Source organism: Rousettus aegyptiacus, unplaced genomic scaffold (genome assembly GCF_014176215.1).
Source record: "Rousettus aegyptiacus isolate mRouAeg1 unplaced genomic scaffold, mRouAeg1.p scaffold_m13_p_17, whole genome shotgun sequence".
Taxonomy (NCBI): Eukaryota; Metazoa; Chordata; class Mammalia; order Chiroptera; family Pteropodidae; genus Rousettus; species Rousettus aegyptiacus.
The window spans coordinates 21,066,989-21,091,696 of NW_023416292.1; the positions used below are offsets into that span (position 1 = coordinate 21,066,989).

Sequence of the window (24,708 nt, forward strand, 5' to 3'; positions counted from 1 at the left end):
AATTCTTTGAAATTTAGCAAAAATTCTCATTTTGTTTATGATTTCTCATTATTATAAATGACTTGATGAGAACTCTTGACCACACAACTACTAATTCCCAGAAGTCAGAAGTCGTAAACATAGGGCGTGTAAGACTTTTGGTTGATAACACCGACTTGTTCTCCAGAAAGACTATCAGTCATCGTCTGGTAGGCAAACGCGGTGTTATTTGAAAACTCGCTGCAAATCTAACAAGGACACAGGCATCTCACTGTCATCTAATCTGCATTTATTTTATTTCTAATTGATTCGACATCTCTTTTTTGCTTTTTAAGTTTTTTTGTCTGATAACTACCTTTTGTTGCTTGCACATTTTTTCCTGTCGCAATTTTCTTCCTAATGGTTTATCGGTTAGATGTGTGTGTTACAAGGATGCTTCCTAGTGTGTCATTGCCTTTTAATATGGTCATGATTGACAAGGCGCAGTTCACAATTTCGAACATGCCTTTCCTTTGCTTTATTCCTACCAAGGCTTTGTGCTCAGAAGGTCCTTCTCTACCCATCACAAATGCCCCCAAAATTAACAGCTTAAAACAACATTCGTGTTACACTAGCATTTTTGTAGGTCAGGGACTTGCAGGGGCTCAGCTCGCGACCCTTCTGCTCCACCTGCTGTGGACGGGAGTCACTCAGCGTTGATCAGCTGGCCGACCAGGAGGGTCCAGGGTGGTGCCACGTGGCTGGAGCCTTGTGGGGACAACTGGAAGGCCACCCTCAGCAGGGACCGTCCACTAGAGCTTCCGCGAGGCCTGTCCCGTGTGGCAGCGCCATTATAATTCTCACGTGACGGCTCACCACAGCAGAGCTGAGAGTCCAGCGGCCACGCGGGGCTCGTCCGACCTCTCGCGCCTCGGCCTTGGCCCTCAGCGGCGCCATCGGCCAGACCTGCCCAGGCTCAGCGGGCTTCCGGGGAGACACGTCGTGGCCGTAGGTGGCCGCAGCGCGATCTCGCCACTCTACCCCAGGATCAGTTAAACGCACGCAGACATCTCCTTCAGGCTCGTTTACACAGCTACTGCTGCTTCTCTTTCTTCCTTTCTTTTTACAACTATTAAATCCTTAATCCAGCCAGAAAATGTTTTCTGTATCGATGCGTAATGAGGAATAGGGCTATTTCCCCCTGATAAGTGATTTCACTACAACCTTTTCCTGAGTGACCATCTCTTCACCGAGGGCTGCTCACATCGACAGACCCCAGGGCCTGCGTGCATATTTGTTAAGGGAGGAGGAACACCCTCCGATCCCCTCCCGACTGCGCCGAGCACTCTTCTCCCTAAGATGAGGGGACACCCTCCCGGCGAGTCGAGCCTCACAGTCCGCAAAGCGCCGGCCGGTGTCTTTCCGGAAGGGCGCCACCGCTCAGCGGCTCTGTGACTCCAGCCCGGCTGCGGGCCCAGCTCGGAGCGGGTCCTATTTTTCAGTGGACTTTTCCCAGGAGCGGAGACTGCGCCCTGCAGCACGCCGTGCGCCTCGGGCCGCGGCCGGGCGGCCGGGCCGCTGTGACTCCCAGTGTAAGGCCCAGTGTCTGGGGAGACGGCTCCTGAGAGGAGGCAACCGACGTTTCCGGCGGGAGAAGGATGACTCACTTTAAGGTGGACTTAGTTCGGCCACGTCAGGCGGCTGTTCCCCCACCCTCCCTGCCACCTCTAGTCCAGTCCACTGCTGGCCCCACCCAGCACTCCTCCCGCTCCCCAGGGACCCGCGGGCCTGCCCCCCCAGCTTCTCCCCCACACCTCTGCTCCCCCTCCCTACCACACAGACGCGCGGAGCCAAGCCCTCCTGAGACTGGACTCTTCTGCGCAGTCATCCATCTCACTAATAACCGCCCTCGTGGGTGCTACTGTTGCCGCGGCAACCCATCCACGCCTCCCTCCCGCATCCCACCCCTCTACGGGCTCGCCCTGCCGCATTCCGCCCGACAGTTTGGTGAGGCGGCTGCTATTTCTCCCATTTCAGAGATCAGTGGGTGGTGGCTTCGGGGTGTCGACTCACGCAAGCCACGTCGTTGGTGAGTGGGAGCGGGAATGCTAACCCCAGTAGCCTGCTCCGTCTTCAAACCCCGTGTGACGCTTCCTCTCTTCCCTCATCTCAGTCCCCAGGTCCTGGGTGTGCAGCGGCCACACACAGCCGAGACCACGCACCACAGGAGGACACCTGCTCAAGGACGCGAACTCCTGCCTGGCAGGGGCAGCTGAAACTCGGTCCCCTTGAAGCTTCGCTTACGTCATCCCTCTGCTGCTCCCCAAGCCCCGCTACGGGGAAGCCTCGGTCCCTTCGACAGGGCACAGCGGGGGAGACCGTGCTTGGCCGGCAGGCCAGCCCTCTGAAAACTCCTGGCTACTTTCCGTGGGCGGCGGGGGGCGCTCTGTATAACTTTACTCTGCACCTCCATGACCCGCTTCTCTTCCAGACTCGCCCAGAAGAAGTTTCCCTCTGTGGCTGGAAGCAGAGTGCACTCAGCCCTCTCTGCAGAGAAGCAGAGAAGAGATTTCCCGGCGTGGACAGAGCCGGCGTCGGCTGCCAAGGACGCCCTGGGCTCCTTTGCGTTCGCGGTGGGTGGAGGCCCGTGGCCGGCGGGAGGCGTGCCTTAGGGCGAGGGAGCGCTCGGTGGGGTCCGAGCATGCCAAGACAGAGACCTGAGCATGCAGCGCCCATGGGCCCTGCCAGACCCCTGAGCGCGAACGAGGGAGACGGGCGACCGACGGCGAAGGGAAGCGGCAACTCGACCGTCAAAGTTTCATGCTGAATATAAACCTCAGGGAGGAAAATTTACAGTCACCCAGTTATACAGCTACAGGGCCAAACAGACTTTGACTTATTTCTCTTTGTAAAAGTAATATATAGATAGATAGATAGATAGATAGATAGATAGATAGATAGATAGATAGATATAGATATAGATATATACACACACACATATATATGTAGTTATATGTATATATATATATATTATATTATATATATTTCCCCCCCACAAGGAATTAGAAGATTTTAAGTTTTTCCGGAAGAACCTTTACAAAACGCCCAGCAGAATCTCCGCTGAAGTTGCGAATTATATTTCTTGTCCATGAAAACAGGTGTTGGATTCTCCAGACTTCGTTACAGAGACTGAAACCGAGGCCAGATGTGGCCACCCCAGCCCGGACGTTCGTCGGGAATCGGGACGCACACGCCCCCTGGACTGGTGGCTCGGCGCGGGAGGAGGTCACGGCGAGTGGGCTCTCCCACTCTGCGTGAGGAAGGCGTCGGCGGAGCCGGGCTGCTGTTTCGGCCTGCACAGGTAAGGATGGCCCAGCTGCTCTGAGTAAACCCCTTGGGAAGGAAGGGCTTTGCCTCTTGGACCAGGTGGCCACGCCGAGTAAGCAGGACCCTTACAATGGTTTGATTCGCCTAAGCATCAAATTGGGATTTCACTCGCTCCTTCCTGAGACAGGTGAGTGGGGCCCACCTTCTCCCTCAGACAAACCTCGATTCCAGGGGCTCTCCCCTCAGGGGTTACGTTCTTTTTGGGAACTTGGGCTTCCCTCAAACCCAGAGGGTGACTCTCCTCTGGCCGATGAGACGGGGGGTGGAGGGGGCGTGTGGTGGAGGGGTGCGGACTGTCGACAGCGTGCGAGGCCCAAGCCGGTCCCGGGCTGAGGGAGGAAGCCGGAGGACAGGCGAGAGCGACACGCAAAGTCTAAGTCAACGGCCTCACCTCCCAGCCCGCCCTACCTCCCGCTCGGGAAACGCAGACGCCCTCACGCTCCAGCCGCCTGTGGCTACCTCGCCTCGCCTCCGCTGTGCAAAGCGTCTCACTCAGCACGTGTTTGGAAAGGGGACAGTGACGGTTGGGAAAGCCAAGCCAAGCTCCTTCCTCTCCCACGCAGGACGGGAAGGGAGGCGGCCGCGTCTGACTGGCACTTCCGGCCCGTCTGGTCTGTCTCTGCTAATAGTCCCCGGAGCCCTGGGACTTCAGGTGGAGCTGGTTCAAAAAAGAAAACAGGACGGAGCAGAGAAGGGTCCTCTCCCACCGGACCGGAGGCAGGGGTCGTCGTGCTTCTGCGCCCCGAGCAGAGATTCCAGCCAAGGGAGCATTACCCGCTTGTGGCTATTTTTGCACAAATGGGATTTCGAACTGTGACCCTCGTCTTGCTGATCGAAGACGGAGGTGAGATCTAGCGAGGATGGGGAGCAGGTGGAGGGGGCGGGTGGGGGCAGCCCGACAAGCCTGCGCCGGGCACCGGGGGGGGGGGGGGGGGATCCGGGTCCGAGTCTCCGCTGGGAGTGCAGCCATCGGTCTGACAGGCGCATCAGCGCGGGGCACGTGCCAGGCAGTGCGCGCAGCCCTGGGGAGGCACACGAGGCCTCCGCCCACACAGTCTCGGCCCAGCCCGGCTGTCGCGTGACCACCCCGCGCCCTTTGCCTGTCGGTCCCCGTGCCAGGGCTCTGCTGGCTCCGACGCGTCCTCCCATGCTACGCGACGGTGCTGCTGGAGTCTGTCGGTGCGCGCACGCGGCTGCTCGTACACACGCCCCGTGTGGTGTCCTTGTTTTCGGGATGACGCAATGTGGTCAGTTGAGGGCTGTGAAGAGCTAGCAAGCGCCTACTATGTGTGCGCCCACGGGCGGGGGCATACAGGGGAAGGAGCTAAGCTGCGCCTCCAGGAAACCGCGGCTCGGCCGCCGCCGTGTGATTCGTACCCTGGAGGCCGGAGCGAGCGAGGGCAGCATCTGGGGGCCCAGATGGTGCGCGCCAGGGGCGGGGCTGGCTCCGCTCCCAAGTCGGTCAGGCCCGCGGACCCCGGAATGAACGAATGAGTTCAGCTTCCTGCCTTCCAGGAGCTGACTGCAGGAGCCCGATGTCATGGCACCACTGGCGAGCACCGACCGAGCACGCCTCGTTGCTAAGCACGTCCATGTGCTTCACGTGCAAGAGCTCGGCCGTCGGCTGACTCGGCTCCACGAGACAGATACTGAAACGGTACCCCTGTTTTACAGATGAGAGACCGAGGCATCCAGAGGCTCAGTAACTCTCCCCAGATCGCTCCGGCACGCCAGGTAAGAGGTGAATACAGAGTCTAACTACTTATTAATTTCTGAGTAAATCTCGTATGCAAACACTAGGCTCTTCAGGCAGATGAGATAGGGCAGCGGATGGGCCGCCCGCCCGCCGTGGGACACGTCCCCGCCAGGACCCGTGCGGCCCCGCTGGTGGTGCCGGGGGCCGCTGCGCCTGCCGCGGCCGGGAGCAGAGAACTCGGCGGCGGGGGCACCGGTGGGGCAGCAGCTTCCCCCCATCCACGTGCGCCGGGCTGAGGTCCACGGAGGACACCGGGTCCTGGGATGCCTGGGGTTAGAATCCCCTGGAAAATTACGCCCGAACCAAGGGGTAAATCTCCTTAATCATGTAATCTAATCGAGGCCACCACCAGCAGCCAGTAAGTGACAGGGGGGCTGCCTGGCGCCCGGCTTCGTCTTGGCCTTCCCCGGACCTGCAGGGAGGCTGGGCGCCTGGTCTGCAGCTCGCTCTCCAGAGGGACACCACGCATCCCTTCTGCCAGGCGGGTCCTCCATTTAAAAGCCACGTAGCTGATATCAGTCTTGCGACATGGGGATCTATATAGTAGGAAACGCCCTGCATCTGTGCTTGGCCTTCGCCCCCTCCCTGGCCAGAGTTCTTAACCCCTGGGCTTTTCCTGAGCGATGGGAGTGATAAAGATGAAAGAGTCTTTTGTTATTCGGGACGAGCCCCTTTCAGCCACACCTGAGTTTGTGAATGGCCAGGTTCTGGAAAGTCCTGGATAAACATACAATGGGGGCTGAGTGCCAAGGGCTCCAGCCCAGAGGTTAGAGGGTTGGCGCTCCCAGCCCCCTCCCGTCTCTGCGGAGAAGAGGGGGGCTGGGGGTGCAATGACTCAACGCAGCTGACTTAGATCCGTCCTGCGGAGCGAAGCCTCTTAAACAGCCCTGGGTGCGGGTTCCGAGAGCTTCCGGGTCGGCAGACAAGGGACAGGGACCCTGCATGTCTCTTACATGAGCGTGTGTAACCTCAGCACCCTGTGTGATAAGTCGGCCACAGGGACCTGCGTTCCTGAGCTCTGTGAGCCACTCCAGCACACTCTCAGACCTGAGGAGGAGACCACGGCTGGTCAGTGAGACGCACAGGGGCCACCCGGGACCCGCGAACGGCACCTGGAGTGGCCACGGCCCTGCGGAACTGAGCCCTCGACCTGTGCGATCTGGTGCTACCTCCAGGGAGACAGTGTCAGAATTGAGTCGACTTGCAGGACAGCCAGCTGGTGTTGGAGCATGGCCTGGTGTGGGGACCCCCGGAGTACACATCTGGAGTACAGAAGCGTTCTGTGAGTGGAGAACGAAACACTTTTCCCTTTCAGCAGATGGCCCACATCTGGCGGAGGTTACAACCTGTCCCTCAAGGAGCTACAGGCAGCTCTCGAGTAGTTTCTTGGAGGGGGGGGCGGGCATGGTTCTGCCTGGAGCTGGGCCCTGGGGCTCATCAGGACACCTCCCCGCACAGCGTACATTTTTCTTCATTCCCGGTAGAGTTCACAGCTTATCCTTCTGGTGGGAACCTGTGAACTCCCTCCCCTGCCAAACTAACTGATCTGAGTCGCTAGATGTTTCTACACACTTCTGATTGGAAGAAAAAGCTTCCCAGCCTCTACGAAGGACCAGAGACGGGAAAACAGGAAGGGGAGCCAGAGGCCTTCCCACGGTCCACACTCTTGGGGTTTCAGTCTGCCGAGGGATGCTGGGAAAGCAACAAAATATTCCATTATGAATTCAAATTGATGCCACAGAGGATAAATGTAGAAAATAGAAAAGAGACGAAGGTAGGGGGCAAACCTACTACATTTTTACGGTCCGGGAAGAAGGTCATGTTTAAATCAGGATGTGAAGCTTGAAGAATTAACCGGGGCGGCCTTTTCAGGTGGCAAAACGCTTTCCTCTGAGATGCTGGTGAGGAGAGACTTGGGGGACCGAGAAATTCCTTAGGGTCCCGTGGAACACTGGGGGAAGGAGCGCATCAGGAAACGAGATGAGAGAAGTGGGCAGGAGCTGTGGGGGGGGGGGGCTCGGATTTTATTCCAAGTGCAGTGAGAAGTCACAGGAAGGCAACACGTGGTGACAACTCCCTCTCAGACACTGCGCGGCGCCACTTCCAGAGGGAAGGGGAGGGTGCTGGAGGGGAGAGCGACAGGGGAGGAGACTCTGCTCTCCTCTGAGACCTCTGTGCCTGGCTGCAAATTGCCGACGTCAAGGATGGGATCCACAATTCTGGGACGGCACTATGAATACAAGGAAATGACCTTCAAAGGAGAACTTGCAGAAAGAATGTTTTAAAGGGAAGTTCTCATTGGAGTGGTTGTGAGATCTTCAGATAGGACTCGCCTCCTGCTGAGCTTCCTCTAGTGGCCCAGCCAGAGTGAGATGGGTCCAAAGAAGTCCGCAGTGACTAAGCATGGACCCCACGCTCAGCAGGGTGATGGGTGTGGTGGGAGCCGCAGAAGCATGGGCGTGCTCCTAGTCCTCAAAGGCTTTAAAGGACTTCGCGGTAGTGGTGGCAAGAAGACGCATTGGAACGATGCCGTAACAGCGAGCCGAAAGGCGTACTATCACCTCTGTTTTCGGTTTCCAATTGATGTAGCGCACACAGAGTCAAATGCATCAGTGGATGAGAATTTAGAGGGGTCATCGATGAGTGATGAGTGAGTCCGGGCCACACGAGCAACTGAGCAGGATGCTGAGATTCTCCTAGGAGCTGCCGGTCCCCTCCCCACCATGATCCCAGACGCCGAGATCGAGCAGCCTGCTGGGCTGGCCTGTCCCCAGCCGCCCTGTGCTTTCCTCATGGGGGATCCTGGGGCCTGTCCCCAATGTCATACTGCCCCTTTTGAATGCCAGCCATGAATGAGGAAGAACAACAGGTCAGAGAATGCCGGGGTGCCCGGGCTCCGGCGCCTCTGGGGATGTAGGCTGGCACGCTAGAACTCAGAGTCTGGGCCCGTCACCTTGAGAAAGGCACGTGACCTTATTCTACTCAAATGAACAAGGAGGACCTGGTGGACCGAGCCAGCATTGTCTCGCTCCAGCTGGTCGACCCTGCTTTGCCTGGGGGAGCGGCATTTTGCCTGACAAAATAAAGCCCATCAGAAAGATCCCAACCATCCCCGTGGAGGCCACCGAGGGTTTGGCCTGCCGTCAGAGAAAATCCGAGTGGCACGTTCCAGAACGTGGTGGTCCCACAGATCCTCCCTGGACTCGGCGGGTGACCTCGGGGCCCAGAAGCAGGGCTGGCGGACTGGGCGGAGCCCGCGCCCTCTTCGCCTGTGATTCAGCCCTTCATCCCACGGGCCGGGGCACTGCCGCGTAAATTCCTAGGGCTTTGCATAGCCATTACACAAGACAGGTGGATGACCTCACCTGCTCTGACCTCAGCGCGCCCGACCTGCCTCACGCTTCCTGGGCCTTGGGCCTGGGGTTCAATGTTGCTGTGCTTCCTGCTCACCTCGCGGCATCTTGGAAATGCCAACCAGAAGCGGGCGCGTTTCCGGTTTCCGTGAGGGATCTTTAATGGCTGAGCTCGGCCGCTGGCCGTCCCGAGCAGCAAGCCGCCTGCCCCTCAGACCTCGCATTTCAGGGCGGCCTCCTCCAAAGGGGGCTCAGCCCTCACTTCCGGATTCCTATGTTCCCCACATGCCAACACCTCACTGGCCATCTGAGTGCAAATCTGACCGAAGACAAAGACAGGAAAGTGTGTCGTCCCCCCGGCTGACGCCGGGAGAGAATGTGAGACAGCCACACCCGGCACCCACAGCCACACTCTTCTCCAGCCGCGGGCGTGGGTGGCGGAGCCCTCGGCGTCCTCCCGGGGCACCGCTGGGATCTTTCTGCTGCGCCCTATTTTATTTGACACGGGGGCACTCCCCCAGGAGGGCCCCCGGCTTCCAGAGGCGGGGAGTCCACGGGTTCTCCCCGCTCCCAGGCGGGAAGCGGGACACTCAGGAGAAGGTTGTGGCCCGGGGTGTGCAGCTGTCGGAGCGGCCAGACCTCTGAGTGTGGGCCCTCCCCGCCCCCGCTGGCTGTGCGACGCCACACGAGGTAACCTCTGTGAATCAAAGTTTCCTCACCCACAAGATGAGTTTAGTGTCTACGTACGAGGCTGTCGAAGGGAATCAAATGACATGAAACACAGATGCTCCTTGACTTACGATGGGGTTACCCTTGCTAATCCCTTTGTAAGTTGGAAAATGTCATAAGGAGAAAACGCATGTAATCCACCGAGCCTGCGGACCGTCACAGCTCAGCGAAACGTGCTCAGAGCGCTCACGCCAGCCCACGGCTGCCAATCACCCTGAGGCTCGTGCCGGGGGCCATCACCTCCCCCCTCTTCTCACCAGATGAGTGTTTTGTAAACGCGAAGGGATGTGAAAACATGACGCACCGTAGCCAACAGGAGCTGGCCACGCAGGCCGCGCGGAGCCCTGCCGCGGCGGAGCCCTGCCGCGCCGCCTGCTGACGGGGAGCTGCCCCCCCCCCCCGCCCCCGCCTCGCATCACGAGAGAACGTCGAACACACAGTCCCGGAGAAGGTCCGCACTCCAGATCAGAGCACGATTTCTTCTGAACGCACGTAGCTTTCCCAAGGAAGCAAAGTCAACGACAACAGAAAAAAGCATCAAGGCGAAGCATCGTGAGCCAGGGGCCATCTTCGCACGAGCGATCTGGGTTGGGCTCCAAGGGCCACGTGGACCTGTTAGACACCCTGCTGAGGCAGGTGACCGCTTTTCAGGGCAGTGCACAAAGCCAGGCAGGAGAGAGAGGGATCCCCCTGGGACCGGGCAGTGCCTGAGGCTGCCGGCCAGAGAGCGGAAACACACTTGGCTTCCTGCGTCTTTATCGCTGAGATTCACGTATGTTTTTCATTCTATTTCCTGACATTTTTTTTCACACTTAATACTTTACCTCCTTTCCAGGTAAATTATTATTATTTTTTTCCAGGTAGATTATTTAACTCCCCCCGCCCAGTACATTTTCAAGGGAAAGCCATCGTGCCCCGAGGCCGGGCAGTGCGCCCCACGGGGCCCCGGCAGGCGGGCAGCTCATTCCCGGAGCTCGTGGGCAGCGCTGGCAGAAGCCCTGGGGCCTGTCACACACGTGAAAGGGGCTGAGCCAGAGGAAGTACCACCGGAGTCTGGAGCCACTTCCTCTCCCTCCCAAGCCTCCGGCTGGAGGCTCCAGGCAGGTGGTGCTGACACATTCCTGCCTCAGGTGAGATCTGTGTAGGTGAATTTCCAGGTTGCCTAGGTGACTCTGAAGGGGTTGAGTCTTCACAGCTGAGAGCCCAAGCGACTTGCCTGGGCTACTGCTCAACACCAGGGACCAGCGGACAGCCTGGGCTCTAATCAAGTGTGAAAGGACAAGTCGGGACGACCTTGACCTTGTCCTGGGTAGGCTTGTCCTGCCCCCAGCCCCCAGGTTCATTGTGATGAAGTCTGTGAGTGCAGGGAGGACAACGACTCAGCCCGTCCTGGTCCCTCTGGGCCCCGAGCCCGGCCGTGTCCGGCGCAGCTCGAGCCAGGCAGCATTCCCAAGGCACACGGAAGGCCACGCGGGGGCGGGGCGCTCCGAGAGCATCTGGGCTCTGAAAGGACAGTGGGAAAGACCTCAGGTGTCAGGAAGTCGCTGCTCAGAGAGGCAGGTGTGGCCCACGATGAGAGCTGCCGCCTAGGTCCTGGGCGTACTCGTGGGGCGCACGCAGCTCAGCCTGCCGGCCCGGGTCCGCGGTCCCGGCCTGTCCCTGCTCCCGTGAGCCCGGCACAGCCCTGGGCCCCGTCCCCCTGGTGCCCCACCCACGGCCCGGCCGGGGCCGACTCCGATGCCACGGCTGTTCTCGGTCCCTGTTCCATTCCCCCTTCTCATCCGATTGCCCGGCAAACTTTCAGGGCACCTGTCACCTGGAAGGGGGTGGCACCCACATCCGGGAGGGAAGGTCTAGGGGAAGCCCCAGGCCTGTCCCTGTGGGAGGAGGTTTGCATGGCAGTGACAGCTGTACGTACATCCTGAAACGGGTGTGCCCGGAACACCGGCTGGGCGGCTGAGTGGGAGCCGGTGACAGCTGCTGACTCTAGAGCTCTCCTCCATAAAACAGGCTAATGGTCAACAAGAGGCCTTTATGGACTGTGTTGAGGCTTAAAATAGATCATGTACACATGGGGCTCGGTGTGCACAGTGACAACAGCCAACTGTTTGCATTCTGCTTCTCCCTTCCGCATCTCTCGCCTGACCTGATGAGCTCCGGGTGTACGCGTGGGGAGCGAAGACAAGGAATGGCAGAGACATTCTTCCGTTTAAGTCACCAGATACCTCGGAGCGGTGGCCCTTCGCGGGGCGCACGGCGGCCCCCACGCCCCCTGCGGCACCAGTCGCCTCGTGACGAAACATTCACGAGCACGCAAAACAACACAGCAGTCCCCGGCCGCGGCAAAGGCGCCCAATACCTGCGCAAACAGCTCCTGAGTCTGTTTTCACGCCCCACTCTTCATGTTCCCATGACTACGCGAGCCCAGGGCATCGAAAGATCACGTCTAAAAAGCCAGAAAGGCGTTGTCTGCCCGCGGAACCCGACGTGCCGCATGCGCGCGCCTCTGCTCGGGCTGACGTCCCTGACCTGTCGGCCTCGGCGAGACGGCAGGGCGTCCGCCCGCCAGGGTCAGGGCCGGGGGCCCTGAGAGTTTACGTGCTGGCTCACTGACCACTCATCACCGCCGAGCTGCCATCATCCCCGTTTCGCACCAACGTCCCACTGGGAGTCGGGGTTTGATCCCCGGCGCCCTGAGCTCAGCGGGCTCCGTCTTGGGGAGACCGGATGCCGCACGACAGGTGGCCTGCCTCGCGCTGGTCTCAGGCCAATGGACGTGCTGCCCGCAGAGCCGCCTCCCCCCGCAGGCTTTCCCGCTCCTCCTGGGCGCGAACTCACATGCGTCAGGGCCACCCGTCGTGGGCCGAGGACAGCACCGTGGCTGAAGAGGGCGGCGGAGGAAGACAGTGAGCATGTGTCTCCCACAAAGGGGGAAACTTCGCAAGGCGCCCAACTGAGCCACGGACGGATCTGCCGCACGTGCCGTGGTCTGCACAGCCCCGCGCCTGAAGACACAATCCCAGCCTAGCGCCGACAACCAGGGTCACACGAGGCCTTTCCCTGTGCGCCTGCAGTGAGTCACAGGTTTGTGTGTTTTCAAGTGAGTGTTTCAAATGGGATTAAAAAGTAAGTATACATATTCATCGTTTGGCTGTGTCGAATCAGCGGGGAGGGGGAGCCACAGTAAGAATCGTGCACCTTAATTTTGAAATAGAGAACACCCCCTACGGCCCAAAGGACATAGGTAATTTCATTTTAAATAAAGATGCTTAATTGAACTAAGGCAGGGACGGCAGATAATGGTGATCTTCCTGTCACCTTACAAAGGAACACAGGCCGTGTGCATCAGACGCAGGTGCGGACCTTTGTGGGCTATCAGGACGAAGAGGCGGGTCTTGGGGGATGTCTTGAGTTCCCAAAGGGGTCCTGCTTTGTGCAATCAAAAACCACATACAATCACACGCAGAGTGAGGCTCCGGAAGGCTCACCACATGAGCTACATTGTATGTGCACGTTGGTTACTATGTAGCTTCGCTGCATGCAAACAAAGGAAGCAATTAATAAGTTTCTGAAGTCCCATCTGCTCATCTGTAGAGAAACTCGGGTCTACACGCCACTCACTGTGGTTGGAAGCTGCTTGGCCAGAGACACCTGCTGTTCTATTCGTCAAGCTCACCTGACGCTCGGAAAATCAAAGCAAGAAAAAAGGAGAATTAGATTTCAGTGGAAAATCTATTTTGTATCTCATTTAAAAATTTTTTTGCCAACACTGCCTGATGTTCAAACTGAATTAAAATGTTAACTAATTAGAGAGAATAATGGGCATTTAAGACACGCGGAAAGGACTAGAAGTCACTGAGCCGTTTAGTGGTCTGGGGCCAGGAGGAGTCAAAGCAGTAAGAAATACGTTGCCCGTTTGGTTGGCGAGAGGAATCTCTTTCTTATCGGTGGAACAATCGACCCGCCTACCAGATGCCTGGATTTTTGCTTTTCCTCTACAGCCTGAAGCATGAGGAGGGTCAGTTTCTAATTCTGACAGTTCCAGAGTCTACTGGTACCTTAACTCTGATGACAGCAAGCAGCAGGAGAGCTAACCCATCTGTAACCAGCTAGCCGAAGGCATTGTGAACTACATCCTCATCTTCCTGGACTGTCCATTTCTCCTTTTCTAAGGGTTTATGGCTTCAATCAAGTTTCATCTCCATTCTCCAGAGAGAGAGAAGGACCGTGAGTTTCTTATTTCTGTGTCTCTACACCTGCCTCGCTCACCACAGGAGATGAAAATAAAGTTATTTCTAGAATTAAGATGCAAAGAGCCATAGGCTTTGATTTAGTATTTTCCCTCTCGCCCTGACTTAATGAGGAGACACAAGCTACGCTTCGGCGGAGCTGGGCTCGCGTCCCTGCGTGACGGGGGCTGTGACATGGCCCTAAGTCTTGTGTTCCCACAGCGGGGATCGTGCAGGGCGGAAGTGGGGAGAGGGGGCAGACCAGGCCACCCTCTTCTCATTCCTGGGTCTAACTTTCCTCCCCGAGGCAGAAGCAAGAGGAGAACTGCCACGCAGTGTGTCGGCCACGCAAAATGCCGTGGGCTCTTACGGGTCGGAGATTCCTCTACTGAGCCACCTTTCCCGAGCCTCTATCAGCTCCCACAGCGCCACCATCCCCCCTGCGACGTGCGTCCCCAAGGAGGGGGTTCTGGGGCTATCCCAGGCGCCCTGTTTCTGATAAGACCTTGCCCTTGCAAAAACTCGGCAGAGACCGGACTCTGTTCCTAGGACAGCAGGGGGTCTCTCCCAGAATAGGAAGGCTAGCCGGAAAATGCTAACAGATTTTCCAAAACTGGTATGCGATGTATATGACACATAAAAAAAAAAAAGAAACAAAAAAACAAAAAAAAACATACGCCACGAGCTGCAAACGCACAGCTAGAAAGTGGTCACCTCTGACCAGAAGAAGCAGAGAGAAGAGCTCGCCCTGAGCCCGGGTGGGAGCCGCATCTGGTTCGCTGAGGGAAGGTGAGGAAACACTCTCGCCTCCACCAGCCCGTCTCCTCGAGGTCGAGCAGGTGCAGAGAACAGTCCTGCAGAGTGCCCCATGGTGGCCTGGCCAGGGCCACCTCCCCAGTGTGCTCTCCTCCATGCCTTCAAAGTCACCGTGAGGCACAGCACTGGGCCCGAAGGGCCTGCGCTGACCACAGGCCAGAGCTGCAGGATTGCTGGGGTTCACGGATGAGGACACACGGGTCACGCGTGAAGGGAGACGGACTGCGCTGACGTCTGAGAAGCTCCCTGCTCCGGGCCGCCCCGAGCGGGTGGCCCACGGCGGTTATTCATAGCGGCGTTAATCTCTCTTCTCGCTTGCCCCCTGGCCGGGCTCCACGGGAGCCTGAGGGAGCTGCCAGGGAGTTTCACCTTGAATCCCACCCCCCGGCTCGCCCAGCTCCGCTTTGCTGCATGTTCCTTTCCTGGACTAGCCCTTTAATCTATGCGACAGATGTGAAAAGGAGCAGAACCCTCCATTAGCGTTTTCCTGTTCAGTCAAGAGGAAGGAGATATTTTCAGGGAAGCAGGAACGTTCTGGAAATTTGGCGATGGGTGTTGGAACCTTTGGCTTTCTGGCTTATTTAACTTTATTTAATCCTTTGTGACCTTGGGAAGGTCGTCTCATCTCACTGAGCCTAGTCTAGAGTGGGTAATAAGAGGCTTTGCTTTTGCCAGCAGAAAAGAAGGCCCCGCGCACGGCCGGCGTGTCGATACAAACAATGAGTGTGTGTGGTACACGGCACTTGCCCTTTGTATTTGTCGATATTTTTTTCCAACTTCTTAATTTAAAAATTATTCAAACCTACAGAAAAGTTGCAAGCACGGCACAACGAACCCCCACTGGCCCTTTGCCCTACGTCGAGATTTACCGAGTATTGACATTTGCTTTATCTTTCCACACGCGTGCACATTCAAGCGATGATTTCGGGGGCGACCTTTTCTCAGAGTTCCTTTCCCAGAGAACTCAATTATTGTCATCCCTACTATCTTAGTGAAAGTCTCCCGAGAGCAAGGACGTCATCCTCCAGGACGACAACTAAACACCATGTTCAGGAAAACAACATCATCCACTACTGAGACCATGTTCAAACATCCCGAAGTCTCCCGATAATATTTTTAAATGTTTTCATTATTTTTTTCAAACCAGAACAGACTGGAGAATTATTTATTCCACTAGCTGTCTTTTTTTTAAAATCTGGAGTAGTTCTCGAGCCTTCAAGAACACACTCTTTTGTCACCTTGACATTTTTTTAATGAAAAAATATTTATTTTGTCTAGACAAGAACAGTCACAAAAATTTTTTTCTTGTGATGATGACTTTTAAGATCTGCTGTCTTACAGCACAATTTACAATAGCCAAGATATGGAAGCAACCTAAATGCCCATCAACAGATGATTGGAAAAGGAATTATGGTTCATGTATATAATAGAATAGTACTTAGCCATTGAAAAAATGAAATCTACCCTTTGCAATGACAGGAATGGACCTAGAGATTATTATACTGAGTAAAATTAGTCAGAGGAAGATAAATACCATATGATTTCACTTATATGAGGAATCTAAGGAACAAAAAAAACAAACTAATAAAAAACAGACTCATAAATGTAGTGTACAATTTGGTGATGGACAGATGGGAGTGGGGGTTGGGGAGCTGGGAGAATGGGGTGAAGGGTTAAAGAAGTACAAATTAGTAGTTGATTGCTGGTCACGGGGATGGGGAGCACGGCAGAGGGAATGCAGTCAGCATTAATATGACGGCTGGGTGGAGGGCCAGGGGAGAGAGGGAGCAATTGGGGGGATCGTTTTACGAACTATATAGCTGGTCCACCCAATGTACTGGATACTTGAAACTAATTTAAATAAATACATTTTGAAAAAAAGATCTGCTGTCTTAGCAGCTTTCAAATATGCAACACAGTGTAATAACTCGTAGTCGCCACACTGGGCACTCCGCCCCAGGTCTCATTCGCTGGCTCCCTGGCAGCTGGCTCAGCCGCCCCCCTTCGCCCGTCTTGCTCACCCCCTCCCCTGCCCCTGGCGATCGCCGGTCTGTTCTCTGCATCTGTGAGCCTAGTTTTGTTTGTTTGTTTGTTTAAATTCCACATATAAGCGAGGTCATACGGTATTTATCTTTTTCTGCCTGACTTATTTCACTTAGTGTAATGCCTTCGAGTTCTGTCCACGTTGTTCCAAATGGAAAGATTTCATATTTTTTATGGCTGAATAATACTCCATACCACACGCACGTGGACGCACGCACACACACACACATACACACACTGCATACGTGTGTGTGTGTATACAGACACCACATCATTCCTTTGCAATACAAAGGCCATCTGAGGGTACAGCAAGAAGGTGGCCATCTGCAAGCCAAGGAAAGAGGCCTTGAAAGACACCACACCTGATGATATCTTGATCTTGACTTCTAGGCTTTGCATATGCTTCGAAACACAAATAACCTTCCTTGCAAGGAATGAGAAATATTCGAATGGAAAGGTGTGCGTAAAATATCACACATGTAGTGTAACGTTGGGATCAAAGTTAGAGCAGGTCATGAAGAATAAAACCGGTTCTTAGAACCTGTCTTTAAGCAGGCGAAGCACTTCTGATGGCTCACGCCGAGGGCTGGAGGGGGAAGGAGCTTGGGGCGAGGTTTCGGAGTCTGAACAGAGTCTCTCCAGCCCGCCCAAGGTGGGCAGCAAGGTTCAGGAGCATAGACAGGTCCTTCTGGATGGAAGGGTCATTGGGGCAGGTGAACTTGACCTTCCATACTCCAGATAGAGCCCTGTCATTTTGGAAGCACCTGCTGACCCGCCTCCCCCAGACCCCCGCAGGCGCCTAGGTTTTCAGAGCCGGGCAAGACGAGGCTGGTTAGAGCTACCGCCGGCCGGAGCGGCAGTGGTGGCAGAACTCAGGAAAACAGAAACCAGACGTGACGAGCCTGTTCCTGGCTCTGCGTCCACAGGGCTCAAGGCGGGGCTCATGTTCTTCTTTCTTGACCTGAGTGACCCAGAACGCAGAATCTGGCTTCCCCAGGAAACAGCTTCTGTCCTGCTACTGCATAACGTGCCGACTTGGGGGGGTGACAAAGCACGAGGCAAGAGGCGCCGGGCCAGGGACGGAGGGGACGCCCACACGACAGTGCCCTCCCGAGCCGCCTCTCCGAAGCATGACTCCTCGCTCGACGCTGCCGGACCAGCTCCGCGAAGCTGGAAACCCACATCTCGTGAGAAAGGGGACCTGCCCTCTGGCTTCCGCCTCCCCTCTGCCAAAGGTTCACTGAGCCTGTTAACTTCCCCAGACTCCGGGTCATGCGTGTGTGCTCTCCATGTGGGGTCTCACAGCACCTCATTCTTTGTGGTCGGCAGGAAACGGGGCGAGAAGCACTTGGTACAGGCACGAGATGAGGCCTCAGGTTTTACCTGCATGAAACTGGTCAGAACCCAGGCAGAGCTGGTGGCTGGAGCAAGGACCCGGTGTCTGAGAGGATCTGATGCGATACCCTTAGGGCAAGGTTACAAAAAACAACAAAAAAGAACACCCTTTCACACTATGAGGTTGATGTCCAAATTTTTTTGTCTTGGGCAAAGGATGTCATGCCTAGCTTATCGTAAATGTTAGTCGACATTTGAAAACACAAGCAGGTTCTGATTCCAGGTATGATGAACTAAGACCCTACTGGGAGACCCTCTCGGTCCATCCACACAGAAAACAAAGGCAGACTCTGGACCTAACACACAAAGCTCACCACCTGAAGGGCCCGGGGGGCAAAGAGGAGCATTCAGACTCGCTGGAGAGGGAAGACAAGATTATACAAATAAGTTCCTGCCTCCAGGGCCTCGGGCCTGGGGCTGGGGCTAAGAACAGTCCACACCCGGCAGCGGCAGGTATGACAAATCCTGCAATCTTTCAGACCCAAAGAATGAGAAAAGTGAAGTCAGGAACCCGTAAATACCAGAGAGAGTGAAGAAATTCTGGAAGGGAAAAGGCTCAGAGAAAGGACCCCTCAAGCCATCTGCCCACACCTCTGACTGACACCTGAGCTACACCTGGGCAGAGGGGGCTCAGAGTGGCCAGCTGCTGGCAAAGGGGGGCTGAGAGGCGACCAGAGGGGCCACATGGGGAAAGCCTGCCACTCAAGGCCAGCCAGGGACGCTACCTGCTAAACATAAGGGAAATGACACTTTACGGAGAGAAATAACAGAATCCATCTTTCCCCCAGTATAGCACCCATAACGCCCCACGCGGAGTTCAGTTACCCTCAGACGAAGAACCAAGGAAATGGGGCATAGTCTCAAGAGAAAAGAACATGGAGCAGAGCGGACCCCGAGACACGGCGGAAGCCGGGACTAACGGAGGGTGTTAACGCCTATGACTGTCCTCAGTGGAGTTAAACAAAACGCGTCTTTCGTGAAGGAAAGTCTCAGGAAACACGTAATTATTATGTCGTCCTTTTCACTATTTTCATTTGGCTTTTAATATTATAGTGATTAAATATTCAAAAACCGCAACAACAGATCCTTATTAATAGTCAGAAATTTTACATTGTCTTTTCTCCCTGAAATAAAAATTTCATTTTACCATCCTCCCCCCCCCACAGAATTTTATACAAACCTAAAATAATTTTATGGTTCAAAACGTTTTGATTATTCTGTCATAACTTTCTGTCTTAAAAAATATTTAAAATTTTGTTCTATGCACTAGCACTAGGCTCTAGGCATTTAAAAAAATCTATTTTAAATTGAATTATTCTCCATAGTATTTCTATATAATAATAATAAGTCAAAAAACAAATATATTACAAATTTTAATGAATATTCAACAGAGTAAAATTGAATTGCAAATGTATATCTGCATGAAACAGAAGAGGTTATTTTTTCACTTTGTTTAATGTATTCTTGGATGAAAATTACTCATTGCTAGCGAAAGCCAACATTCCTATTTTTTTCCATAGGTGCAAATACCGAGAAACTTCATTTCCAGAAACAAGTAGATGCACCTGAAAGAGAGGTTACGCCAGAGGCAGTCCATGGTTATTATTCGCTGAAAATGATTCCTAACGAGCCATCGACTAACACCTTCAGTTGTGTAGGAAGCAGAGAACCGGGACCACCTGATTGGTGAAGAGTCTTTTCCCTGGGTCGCTGGAGACATTCACTTTCTGATCACACACACGACAGTTAAAACCCTCACGTGGTCTGGGGTCCTGCAGGGTTTTTTTGTTTTGTTTTAAACATTCTGGGGCAAAGCACTGAAGTAAGATTGGACTGGGCGGTGGGGAGGGGGACAGGAGGGGGGTCTTTCTTTTCAGCCAGACCAGGAGGGTCAGTGGGCCAGGAAACCCAGGAACGAGCAGCCATGTTCTCACCGGTACCAGCCAGGAGAGAGTCCGGACGGAAGCTGGGGCCCTGGAGACCGATTCGGCTGCAACAACATGTCCGCGCGTGCCGCGTGTGTGAGCGCGTGCTCGGGTTCGAGGACCCGTGACTCAGAGCCGGGGAGCCGGAAGCCAGCCAGCAGGTGAGGGACCCTGAAGAAAGCTTAGGTTTAGAAATCAGCTTTATTCCCACCTGCCAAGGCAGGGAGGGGCCTCCAACAGACACCGGCCAACAGGCGAACGTAAGAGCAGGAAGGTGGGGCTGGCAATGGGGGGCCATGGGGATCCCAGGGAGATGGAGGGAGAACCCCCGTTTCAGCGGTGCAATGCGACGCACCGCCCCACCCGCGCGCAGGGAGGCAGAGACGGGGAGAGAGTTCAGTCGGCTCCCGTGGTCACGCACAGGAAGCCAGGTGCGAGCCGGGGCACTGGAGGGAGCCGGGGGGCGAGGCCTGCTTCTGGGGATGGTGATGCACCGGAAGAAAAGCATCCGTCCGGTCAGGGGCCACCGAGGACCCGAACAGGAGAGGAAGCCGCTTGGGCTGGAAGCGGTGACGGCACGTGACTGGGTTGTGCCCGGCTGTGCGCTCTCGACAGCGCTGGCGCCGAAAGCAGGGTTCGGTCCTACGCTGTCACGTCCTCTCCGCGTCCTCCTCCTGCTGGGCCCTGCAGCCCCTGAGCTGAATGGAGACGAGGCCAGGTGACCGCTGAACCTCCTCCCCGTTATATCGCCCCGTGCAAGAACTCCGCGTGAGTGTCCACAGCGACGTCACTCACGATGGCCAAAGGGAGCCCACGCACGGGATGTCCACCAGCCGATGCACGCACAGGTACACGCGGTAGCTCCCCTCAATGGGGTATTATTTGGTAATAAAAGGAAATAATATGCCGATCTGGGCTACGGCATTGATGAACTTTGAAAACAGAACAAAAAAAGACCACATGTTGTATGATTCCATTTACAGGAAATGCCCCAAGCAGGCAAAATCTATAGAGGCAGAAAATAGACTAGTGGCCGTGTCGGCCTGGGGGCCGGGCAGGAATGCGGATGACTGCTCGGGGCTCAGGGTTTCTTTTCGAGATGATGAAAATGTTCTAAAATTGATTATGGTGATGATCGCACAACTCTGTGCATGAACTAAAACCTATCGAGTTGTAGCATTTACATGGGTGAATTGCATGGTGTGTGGATTATATCTTAATAAAGTTGTTATTTTTTTAAAAAAAAAAAAGAACATGATGAAAAAGTTCGAAGAGCAGCAAAGAGCTTGGATCCCAGGACAGACACAGGGCTGTGCTGCTGGTTTGCCAGAGGGTGATGGGGAAGGGGCGACCGGCCAAGAGCGAGAGAGACGGAGCACCTAGCGGGGAGGGGCTTCTGGGCCTTGAGTCCAGAGAGGCCGGGGTGGGCGGCCAGCAGCGCAAGGTCAGCACCTGCTGGTGGGCGGGTGAGGGTATGGCCGGGCGTCCGAGATGAGAGCAGCACCGGGTACGAGCACCGAGGACAACACCCCCCAGGACACCCCGAGGCAGAGGCTGCCCCAAGTGCTGCACTCGGCCGGATCTGAACTCGGGCGTCTTTCTCGACAGATGGGCCCTGCGCCCTCCACCCCGCGCCCACGGCTGGCCGGCAGCCGAAGGCACCGCCTCCCTCTCGGCTCTCGTTGCCACGTCCTCCTCTTCCCCAGCGTCTGCGTCTTGCGGCGGCGTGTCCGCCTCCTCCCTTTGTCCTGCGCTGCCCAGGCGCCTTCTCTCCTCGGCATAGGCCGGTTCTTTCCCCCTTTATCGTTACTGAAGAGTCAGCTTCTGACTTTCATATTCCATGTGCTCTTCCCCTAGGTCCTTTGTGACCTTATCATGAAGGTCTATTATGGATAAGTGTGAAGATTCACTGATGCGCCTAAAACGAGAGGCACTGGTATTGCAAGTGCCACTAAGATGAAAAATTCCATGTGGCAAAGATAAGGACAAAGCGCGACAGTGAGCTCCAGCGGCTCGCACCGGCAAGGACCTGTTTTCTCAGTCATTCTTTATCCGGCAGGGACACAGGTTTACGTCATCCAGGGTTTCCCCAAAGGATGCGCTAACTTTTTACCCAACTAAAACTCCAGCTAGATTTTACATTCGTCCGTCCATTCACTCGCTCAGTGCTCAGTTAGCATCTGCGCTGGACTAGACGCTTGCTAGACGACGGGGACAGAATGACGAAAGGCAGACAGTGCTCCCGGCTCGGTCACGTCACATGATTCATTCAGCAGGAGAGACGGAGGGGGAGTGACCACACAGATTTCGCAAACAATGATATAATTAAAATTATGACGTATTACAAAGAATAAAGAGAAGGTACTGTGGTATAGTAGAGCCCCTTCTTTTTTGCCTTTTTTACCCTGTACTTCCAGGCTAAGGAAGCCCATGAAAAATACTGGAAGAAAATTTTGATGTCCTGAATATTTTAAAATGTGTTAAAATCTAAATCTCTCGAGTAAGTGCTTTAATTAACTCACATAGAGGTGACCCTAGCTGAATGAACGGACTATTCACCGGTAACAGGCAACACTAAAAACACAAACAAAAAAACTTTTAGTGATTTTTCATTCACGTATAACCCACGTAGGGGACCTGCAGAGATCCCACATATACAACCCGATGATTTTTTTTTTTTTAACAAACTGAACACACCTGTATAACCAGAACCTAAGTCAAGAAAGAAAGGAATCATTGTCGGAATCCCAGAAGCTGCCCACAAGCCCACTTTCACACCAAATTCACTGCACAGGAGGACTCGTACTTCGGGGTGCTTGCTGCGCCTGCTGGGTTCAGTCTTTACAGATCCCGTATCGTGTGAAGAGCAGTTTGGTTTTTCCTCTTACGCATGTTAGATCATTCCCTGGGAATCCGGTCATCGAACCAGCAAATCCTTTCTTGTCAGACGGCCAGACAAGCATCCTTCACGCCGGCCGGCACAAATAGGACTCTTGTAGTTCTGCATTCCTGGAGATTTTCCACAAGAGCAGAAACTTTCCATGATGGCAGAGGCCTTGGGGCCCATGAGCGGAAGCCGGCAAGTGGCAGTTTCTCTGGATGGCCGTGTGCCAGGCCCTTCAGCGGAGTGGTTAGGATTTCTTCATTTGTTCTGCCCCCCCACCACCACCACCCGGGCCCCAGGGAGAGCAGCCAGCCCAGGTGCCTCCCCCACGCCCTCACCACGAAGTCCCCCCAGAGGGGCCAGGCCCGCTTGCTGACTTCTCCATACAGTGAAGGTCGCGGCAGGCATTCCTGAGACAATGCTGACCACTGAAGCTCAGAAGACATTTACCTCTAGTTTTGGGGGGCATGGTGTCGTTCATCTCTGGGGGTTTGTGGCAGGGGGGCCGCAGTGGGGCTTTAAAGTGCCTGGCTGGGAAGAAGAAGAACCTGAAGGATCATGGGAGAAATGGGGACAGGAAAAGTCTCCTACTGCCCACAGGAGGTCTGGTCTCGGTGCAGCAATACTGAGAAAGTTTACGGGCAGTCATGTTGGCTTCAGGGAACAATCTAGACCAAAGGGAAGGACCAGGAACCAAGCGCTGAGTATTGTCCTCAGCTGCACGAGGCGTCGTAGGGGACAAGATCCTCCTTGCTAGTATTTACGGGGCCGTGCTTCTTCACGCCACGCAGTTTTGCTGCTCGGGCCGTTCCGCGGCTGAGCCGGCGCGCTCTGGGCGGGCGGGAAGGGGCGTCCGCACACGGAGCCAGGCGTGTCCCGTCCCTCTGGGCACCCTGCACGCGGCGAATCCTCCAGAACCAATTCGCCAGGGAAGACTCATTTCCCTGAAATACTCTACGTGCTCAGCTCAAGTTCACAGTCCTCGTCGCCCCTCTGGGCAGAATCGACATCGCCTTTGCCGTTTCTTACGTAAAGTTCCGTTCGTTGTGATGTGAAGGAACCCAGAAATCTAATTTTTTTTTTTTTTTCTTTCCAAGGCTGTCAAGTTTCTCTTATGGCAAAGAAATCTTATCTTATCCTTCGGGTAGGTCCAGAGCGTTGCCTGGTACGTGACCCGAGCGCCGTAAGGTCGCGGGTCGTGGTGGGGGTTCGATAGTGTCCTGCTGCTCTGGACGTCACCTCCCCGCCTGCCCCTGAGACTGGGCGGGCGCCTGAGACCCCATCCGCTCCATGACGCGACTGGACGCAGAAATCCTCTGCAGTCCGTCGTCTGTTCGAACTCCTCCAGCGGTGGGACGCTCCCTCACGCACGACACGGTGTGACCCATTGGGAACCACTCGGCTTGTCAGTGAAGAATTCTTCTACACTGACCTGAACACCACCTCGCTGTAACTTTGAACTACTGGACTGATCTCTCCCCTCCCCGCACAAACCGAAAACCATCAGAAGTCCGTCCAAGCCGCCTCCCCTCGGCCATCCTCGAGCAACCGGATAACTCCTGTCATGTGCCACTTACTAGCCTCTGTCCCCGACCTGGGCCGCTCTGCCCTGAGTCAGACAACAGCCCCTTGCGTCACGGGTCTGGAGGTCACTCCTCTTTCCGGCCTTTCTACTTTGACCCGCAGCTTGTCAGTGCGGCTTCTCCGGCCTGTCCTCGGGACAGGTGCTCAGCAGGTCGGAGCCACCGTGGTGATCCTCGGTCACACTGCCGAGCCTCGCGCACGCCGGGGCCTGGGCCTTCGGAGGTGGAACGGCCGTTCTCAGCATGCGCACGGGGAAGATGTGCGCTCTTCACCGAAATTGTACTCCGAGGCCCCGTCCGGCACACGAGGCAGGCACAGGTGGCTTTCTGGAAGCCCGGCGTGGGTGAAGGAGAGCTCGTCTCTCGTTGGCCTTTTGTAACTGAAGCGAGCTGGAGTGAGCGAGACTGCGCGGAGCGGGCCGGGGAGGAGTGGTCAGTGGTGACATCCGGGGGTCGGCGGCCACTGGAGGGACTGAGGAAGCCGTGTGTGGATGCCGGTGGCTGAGCAGCGAGGCCGGGGGACCCCTGGACGGTGGGAGAGGTTGGCTCAGCACTGCATTGATTTCTGAAACCTGTCGAGGGCGCCGAAGTGGGAAGCCTCCCTCTGGGAATAACACCTCTGGCCGCGTGCACCCCTCGTCCGTGGTGCC

The 24,708-nt window shown here is 55.5% G+C and overlaps 1 protein-coding gene across 2 annotated transcripts; it reads left to right on the top strand.

Moving 5' to 3' along the window:
* The first annotated feature begins 1,956 nt into the window (after nt 1–1,956).
* LOC107512724 lies at nt 1,957–5,164 on the top strand. 2 transcript variants are annotated; one of them, XM_016148542.2, is made up of 5 exons: nt 1,957–2,047; nt 2,132–2,591; nt 3,117–3,319; nt 3,975–4,189; nt 5,020–5,164. In XM_016148542.2, the coding sequence occupies exons 2-5, from the start codon at nt 2,430–2,432 to the stop codon at nt 5,049–5,051; spliced, it is 612 nt and encodes a 203-aa protein (XP_016004028.2). In that variant the 5' UTR covers nt 1,957–2,047; nt 2,132–2,429; the 3' UTR covers nt 5,052–5,164. The 2 variants fall into 2 exon arrangements, with proteins under 2 accessions (XP_016004028.2, XP_016004027.2); XM_016148541.2 differs by having other exon boundaries at nt 4,861–5,129.
* The last annotated feature ends 19,544 nt before the right edge of the window (nt 5,165–24,708 follow it).

Coding starts and splice junctions, on each gene's coding strand:
- LOC107512724 (XM_016148541.2), top strand. CDS start 2,430: ATGACCCGCTTCTCTTCCAGACTCGCCCAGAAGAAGTTTCCCTCTGTG. Junction 2,592..3,116: donor TGGGCTCCTTTGCGTTCGCG/GTGGGTGGAGGC, acceptor CCATGAAAACAG/GTGTTGGATTCTCCAGACTT. Junction 3,320..3,974: donor TGCTGTTTCGGCCTGCACAG/GTAAGGATGGCC, acceptor CTCTGCTAATAG/TCCCCGGAGCCCTGGGACTT.